Source organism: Loxodonta africana, chromosome X (assembly GCF_030014295.1).
Source record: "Loxodonta africana isolate mLoxAfr1 chromosome X, mLoxAfr1.hap2, whole genome shotgun sequence".
Taxonomy (NCBI): domain Eukaryota; kingdom Metazoa; phylum Chordata; class Mammalia; order Proboscidea; family Elephantidae; genus Loxodonta; species Loxodonta africana.
In genome coordinates this window covers 23,914,345-23,922,494 of record NC_087369.1, presented here as the reverse complement: position 1 = coordinate 23,922,494, position 8,150 = coordinate 23,914,345, and the positions used below count along the sequence as shown (strand labels likewise).

The 8,150-nt window shown below is 39.9% G+C and overlaps 1 protein-coding gene across 1 annotated transcript; it reads right to left on the bottom strand.

Annotated features, from left to right (window-relative positions):
- Positions 1-3,542: 3,542 nt before the first annotated feature.
- Positions 3,543-8,138, bottom strand: CBLL2 (Cbl proto-oncogene like 2). The gene is given in 3 exon segments (XM_023555125.2): positions 3,543-4,713; positions 4,715-4,766; positions 4,769-8,138. Coding segments are annotated over 3 exon segments (1,221 nt in total). The 5' UTR covers positions 4,833-8,138; the 3' UTR covers positions 3,543-3,608.
- Positions 8,139-8,150: the final 12 nt, after the last annotated feature.

Sequence of the window (8,150 nt, the reverse complement as noted above, 5' to 3'; positions counted from 1 at the left end):
TTCCCTTTGTCCTGATTTTTTTCTTTACCTTTTTACTATTTACACTTCCATTTTATTTTTTTTTTAAGAACTGAACTGCCGCTTCAGTAGTCTTCAAAGCAATATAATAAACCATGTTGTTATTGTTGTGTTCCATTGAGTCCATTTCAACTCACAGCAACCTATATGACAGAGTAGCACTGCCCCATAGGGTTTCCTAGGCTGTGATCTCTACAGGAGGAGATTGCCAGGTCTTTTGTCTCATGTAGCAGCTGGTGGGTTCAAACCACCAACCTTTCAGCTAGCAGGCAAGCATTTAACCATTGCACCACCAGGGCTCCTATAATAAACCATACCTACACTTAATTTAGACTCATGTCTATGATAGCTTCAAAGACTTCTCTGATATAAGGCAGGGATCCACATTGTTTCCTTCCAGAAATATTAATAGTAATTTCATTATTTTTTTACCCACCACCATCATTCAAACAATAGCTGGATGAGTTCAAGTCTACATTTAGTCCCCAGATTACGAATGAGTTCCATTCCTAAATCTGTCTTTAAACCGAATTTGCACATAAGTTGAAACAGGTACGGTTCATATCTAACATCAGTTAATCAAATGCTTGTCTTAAAAACATATAGTATAAAAAACATTAAAGAAACACTTCCAGATACACTAAAAACGTCTTTAATATAATAATAATAATGTTTTGATGCAAGTCACAAAGTAGCACCTGTGTGTTATTACAAATCATTGCATGTACCTCAAACTTTTAACGTAATAGGCTTTACTGGAGTTCGTTCATAACAGGTTGTACACAAGTTGGACATTTATAACCCAGGGACTGCCTGTAACACCAGTTACAATCTTTGCCTGCTACAACATGTTTATCTCTTCTGCTTCCCTGTATAACATATATTTCTTAAACCTAACTGAAAATAAATCATTTTTTAAAAATCTAGTTTTCTTAACATGTGGATTTTTATCATGCTACTGATTTTTTGTGTGTGTGCAGTACATAGTCTAAGTGGTTTCATATCATATTCAGGCCTAGTGATTTTCAATAACAATGAGAGAGCTCTTCATAGATAGCTGAGAAGCCTTACAGTGAATCTGGCTATTTTCTTGTCACATGAAACAAAGAATGGTATTGGACTGTAACCGTAATATTTTAATAGATTCTAAAGCGGAGCATGAAAGGGAATCAAGTTTATGCCAGTTCAAGCACCTACAGTAATATGATAAAAGCATTCACTGGCAACACTTCACAATATTGCACTTCATGCTTCTAATAACAAGACTTTTGCACTAGCAATATTGCATGAACGTTGGACTCTGCAGCTGCAAGCTGTGGAAAATCTGTCACTTAACTGAAAACAATATATGTGTTTTTTTAGCCTGGTCAAGGCTGAAATGGCCATCGATATTATTTCTAACTTCAGCTCTAAGCTCAGAGTTGTGCTTGCATCTGATTGGCCAAGACAAGGATTTGTTTTGCCTGTGCCTGACAGAAATACATATATATGGTAAATTAACAATTAGTTCATTCCTTGCCAAGAAGAAATATGTTCTAAGTATACATACTAAAAACCCATTGCCATCGACTCAATTCCACCTCATACAACCCTAGACGACAGAGTAGAACTACCTCATAGGGTTTCCAAGGCTGTAATCTTTATGGAAGTAGACTGCCACATCTTTCTCCCACGGAGCAACTGGTAGGTTCAAACTGCCGACACTTCAGTTAGCAGCCAAGTGTGTAACCACTGGGCCACCAGTGATCCTTAAATATGTGTACTATAAACTAATAAATGATGTCTGCATACTACACATTTTGTGTTTATATTATATCACTTGGAAGGAGGAAAAACTTTACAAGTGTTTATTCAGATGATATATAATAATATCCTAAGAATGTCAGTTCATACATTTGATTTCTGTATAAAGTGTAAGTGGTCATCTTACCTGGAATATAAAAAACCCTTATAATGCAAGAGCTAATCCTAAGGGCACCTTATGAAGCACTGAAATTCATATAATTTAGCCATTACTTTTTTCTTCTCCAACATTATTCACTGTTACCTTCATGCTAAAATGTTCCAAGTTTAGATTGCTTTACCAACTAAAAAAAAGGGATGGGGAAGAATTAATATAAATTTCAAGTTAGAAGGAAAAATCCTTATCACACAATAATGAAATCCAAGCAAATGTGAGCTTGTGATTACAAGAACACCCTTCATTGATACAGTATTCAAAGTCCTCCTCCACAGCACTCACACTGTAGTCTAAAACCCAGTAAACAAGAAACCACGTGCAAACACGATCAAACTCTACCATGAAATGAGGAATTATAATAAAGTCTATTCAGCTCTACTCAGTTTAGGACAATGAGCAGAGTAGGACACACTTTATCTAAATGACACCATTTAACAGTGCTATTAAAAAAAGAATCATTGCCATCAAGTTGCTTCCAACTCACAGCGATCCTATGGGACAGGGTAGAATTGCCCCCACAGGGTTTCCAAGGCTTTATGGAAGCAAGCTGCCACATCTTTCTCCCAGGGAGCAGCTGCTGGGTTCGAACTGCTGACCTTTCAGTTAGCAGTGCTATAAAAAAATGTTACTTAAGATTAAGAAGTGCGGTACATTTTGATTCCAACCATTCCGTGAGAAAGCATTAACAAGCAACAGCATCCCCCCCCCAGCTCGGAGCCTAGAGAGTCAATTACTTTGGCCATCTTTCCAAATGATTTCGTAATGCCTTCTAATATTCCAAACATAAATGTCTCCTACTACTGGAATTCCACTGCATTTTGGTGTTTCTGGGGCTGCCTAAAAATGGAAAAGTATCCCAGTGAAATACAAAATTTCAGTACCCAAAATGTGAAATAATACTCTACCATTTAATTGTCTGCCGTACGGTACATTCTAGTAGATTTTTACTTCTAGGAATTTTATTGTACATTGGAAATTAGCAGTAAAGCCTGGTTGTAAAAAACATTATGTGACCACTTCTAAGCCTTTTGGCTAAAAGCAAGTGTAAACAGCATGCGGCTGTGCTTAAGTTCACATAAAAGTAGCATCTTGCACAATCATACTGAAATGTACTCCTTTTACACAGGTTAACAAGATGTATCACACACACACAAATAAACACAACACTTGAATATGGAATAATGCAAATTTATTTCAGGAAATCATATTACATATGGTCACCACTGGGTCAATTCACCACACTAGGGGAACAAAGTTGTTAAAATACTGCTGTGCTCAATCCACGCACTTGTCTATATACAGCATAGAATTTGAAATAAATCCTCAAGTCAAGCTTTAAAACCATTTCAAGAGACAAGACCCTAAGTGCTTTATAGCTAGCTTTTCCTTCTCAAAATAGTCAAAGCTTAATAAAAAAAAAAAAAAAGTTGACTCTATATAAGGGTTTTTTTTTTTTTCTTCATCAGGTCTTCAGTTCAAAATACTATTATTATTATTATGGTCTATATTTTGTCTTATCTGTATGATGTGACCCAGAAGGTGAGGTTTGAGAAGGTGAACTTTGCATTAGTGGAGGAGGTGGCCGTCCTCTTGATACAGGTCAGACACCTGGCTCATTTCTTCTGGCTGTTTATTTAAATAGTGGGCCCAGAGTTTCTTCATTTCCAGTAAACTGAGGTAAAGACTTAGGGTTGTAATAATAATGAAGAGGGAACGCATTTACATATAGACCACCATTCTGAAGTAGGGGAGATCCTTGAGGAAAATACTTCATATAATGTTGCCACTGGGCAATCATAAACCCAAATGGAGGGACCGTTAGTGGGACAGGGGTCATTGCTGGAAGTGGCACTTTGTTATAAGCCAAGTGAGGAGTACTTGCAGCCTGGGGAGAATATGGCATTGGATGGCTTACTGATGATCGAGGTGCTGGTGATACATAACGTTGCTGTGAAGGCATAGGATGACTTTGGTATTCAGGACGATGGTGAGCAGGTGTCGAGGCAGGAGGTGGTGGTTCTTTAGCCCCTGAATCTGAGTTATCCTGAAGAGGGACAATTATTAAATTCTGGCGCTTTCTTGTTGAAGTACGAAAGGTTTCATGATAGGCTGGAGGAGGTGGAGACAATCTTACTCGACGAGCACGGCGATGCTCATGTGGGTGATGATAGTGCTTGTATGGAGGTAATCGTGGCATCCTGGTGTGCTTCTTTGGCAGACTGTGGCTCATACGGTACTTGTCTCGTGGCACTGATGGTGAGGCAACACGAGGATGAACTCTCTCTAGTGAAGCACGGGGAACAGGTTCCCCAGCTCTTTTATGACGGTGCTCGATATGAGCCTTTAAATCTCTTTGAGACAAGTATGTTCTCTTGCATCTTTCAACAGTGCTACACATGAAGATAGAACCTCGTCTGTATTCCTCAATTCGCAGCACAGGATAACTACAGCCTGGACACACCTTCTTTCCTTTTTCTCCATATAAGACAGCACAGGCATAGCAAAAAGCGTGCTTGCACGGAATTATTCGCCCATAGATCTTAATAGGCAATTCACATTTGTCACAGAAATGAACTAGTAAATCGTCCTTCTCACCTATGATGTTTATCTTACAGTTCTCCAAGAGGTATCCAAAATCTTTTTTCTTTTTTTCCAACAGTTCACCTCCCTTACAGCCATACCATCCTTTTTCATTATAATCAAATTCTTCACCAGCAATCATCCTATTTAAGTACAGATTTGGCTTTGTTCACTTGCTCGGAAATGATCTTTGGAGGAATTCACCGGGAATATGAAGGCCACACAGCAATCCAGAACTACTAGCACCTGGTAACCCATTATGAGAGGGAACCATGATTCCACTCGCAGAGCACCATGGGAGTGGAAGTCAACTGTGCTAAGTACCAGGTGTCCCAGGGAGCGCATGCGCACCACCTAACCAAGCCGGACGTGCTATCAAATTCAACCCCCTCCCTCCTGCTCTTCCGTTCTTCCGTCTTTGGCCCTCAAGGGCATCCTTCTGCTGTAACTTCCCCTAATCCACCCAGGGGAGGGAGTAAGGTATACTTTGGGCAGAGAGAAAAGAGCTTCAGTGTTGAGGTTGCTAAGGCTAGTCTTCATATACTAAAAGAGAAAGTGGCTTATAACTGTAGAAAAGGAAAACTGGTGGAACCGGGGAAAGCGGAGCAAGGGGAGCCGAGCACTAGCGAAAAGAATAAGCTCCCAGGAATAAGGCAGCTCTTCCCAGCAGAGTGTTGCCTTCTGGTACTTACTTATTTCTCTCGTATCGTATTTTTGTAAACCCAAACTCAAACCAAACCCATTCCCATAGAGTCAATTCCAACTCATAGCGACCCTACAGGACAGAGTAGAACTGCCAGATACAAGGTTTCCAAGGCTGTAAATTTTTATGCAAGCAAACCGTCCACTCCCCCGCATCTTTCTCCCGAAGAGCAGCTGGTGGGTTGGAACCGCTGAGCCTTTGGTTAGCAGCGCACTACTTTAACCACTGCGCCACCAAGGCTCTTGCGTTTTTGTAAACTGCCTTAATCATTCTTTGGAATAAGATGGGGTGGTGTTTTACACACACACACACACACACACACACACACACACCCTTTTAAGATTTTGTGGTTGCTTGATACAATGAATTTAAAATCACATTTGTCTGGAGGAAGGGAGCATTGCGTTTCTCTTATCAAGGAAGAATGATGTAGAAAGTAGTGAGTATGGTCATTTGCTTGTTGCTGTTCTCACTTAAAGAATAATTATGGGTTTTTAGGCCAAGTTTCTCCAAGTCTCACGTGCCTATAGGTAGAAACTGGATCACAAAAATACAACGAATCATATTTTTCTGGCTCCACCCTCCCACCCATAATTGCGGCACCTGTAACACCTCAGAAGAAGCCCTAATGGTGCAATCGTTAAGCGATCAGCTGCTAACAGAAAGGTTGGTGATTCCATACCCTATGGGGCAGCTCTACTCTCTCACATGGGGTTGCTGTGAGTTGAAAATTGACTCAAGGGCACCTAACAAGAATTACACCTCAGGGAGAATGTTCTGAGTGTGCAGATATTCACTCCTTTGGCCATGTCAACTGTCAAAAACCAAAACCAAACCCTTTGCAGAGGAGTTGATTGTGCATCATAGAGACCCTATAGGACAGAGTAAAACTGCCCCATAGGGTTTCCAAGGAGCGGCTGGTGGATTTGAACTGCTGACCTTTTGGTTAGCAGCTAAATGTTAACCACTGCACCATCAGGGCTCCAATATCAACTGTCAAGCCCCCCCCCAAAAAAAATACTGATCAATTAAAGCAATATTTTCTAGACTTTCTATAGTATGGGAGAACATTACCTTAACAAAGTCTAAGTAGTGTCCCAGAAAGTGTATGATGGGAGGATATTAGGGACTGGGATGGGTGATTTTAAGGCAGGTCTTACAAGACAGGGACCTGATTAGGATTGGACAGGTTCTATGACATGATAGCCATTGATTGCTGGGCACAGTGAGGTGAAAATCTTTAATCGAGGATTGATGAGGTTATTCTTGTTGAGTAAATTGGATCACGATCTTATCTTTCAGGAAAAAGTATTTCCTGGAACAAGTAACTAAATTTACTTATTCTCAGAATTGTTTAACATAAGAACAGAAAACTATTCCCAGTCCCATTATTGTTAAACACAGTGACAGGGCATTATGTTGGTTTCAGCACTCAGCTACCATATGGCAAACTATCATTTTCCTTTTCTCTGGCTTTGGCTACTTGGGGTGTTGATTCTTGGCTACACCAATGGTGAAAACAGAATAATGCCCAGATGGCCACAAAAGGCACCATTGCCCACTGATGCCCAAAGTCGCTGCTGCCTCAGCAAAGACACAATACCCACTGACGGTGCTGCTGAGTCCAAGAGGATAAATGGACTTCCTTTGCCCTCTTATTTCACTTGATTGCATTAGTTACAGTGCACTTCAGACTAATACTCCCCATGTCTTACAAAGATTTTTTCCAAAACCACTCTTAAAATTTTTACTTGCTCTCAATTATTGCCTCTCCTGCCAAGGACTCAGGCAGTGCAAGCTAATGGTGGCTGTTTAAATGTGAAAGTACACCACCACTCCCTTCTAGCACCCTCCTCTAGTTCTTGAACTTTTTCAGGATCCCAGCAATGCTGCCTTCCCTTAGGATTCATTCACTTCGCGAGGCAACTTCACTTTTCATGCAAACAAATTCCTTATGGCTCCATCTCCTGGAGTCTACAAACACACCTAACCTGCCTGAACACCAAGGCCAACACAGTTTATTCTGTCAAACCAGGTCTCCCATTGTACGGTGGTATATCTTTTAGATAATTTGAAGTTTTGTTGACTTAAAAAAAGAGTTGTATTTTTTAAAAGCTGAAGTGGTTCTTACAAAAGCATGTATGTTCTGCCCCTATTATAAACCAAAAAAGCAAACAAACCCATTGCTGTCAAGTCAATTCCAACTCACAGTGACCCTATAGGACAGAATAGAACTGCCACATAGAGTTTCCAAGGAGTGCCTGGTGGATTCAAACTGCCGAACTTTTGGTTAGCAGCCATAGCTCTTAACCACTGTAATTCTGAGCAAATACTAAAACTTAAAACATTACAACACATGCAAATATTCCCATTTTACAATGACTGACTTGCCAGGCTTTTTATGAGGCCTCGGTATTTTTTTAATGATGTGCATATAATTCAAATATCATGAATGCAAAGGGGAAAATCTGTCAAATATAATGTCCATAGCTAATTCTTTCTTCTCTCCTTAAGCCAATATTTTTTATGTCAAAAATGAGACATTTTTCATGTGACAGAATTTTGTTTTTACACATAACCCTGAGGGAAAAGCCAGATCTCTTGGCTGATTGGCTAAATTTGCTTTTGTTGGTCATTGAGTCTACTTCAGATTTTACTAATAAATTATAAACTCAGCTCGGGAGTAATGAAAGCATGCTTTACTATAGACCAGCGACATTAGCTTCTAGTCTAAACATTCCAAACCCAAGGAACTGCTATGGTTCAGCACTTCGGATATCTCTGCTTGGAGTATTTGCGTGTTTATACCTGAGAAACCTGACCTGAAAGCCCTTAATAAATATTATTTGGTGAAATTGTTGATAAGATAAAGGGTATTGACCCACCACT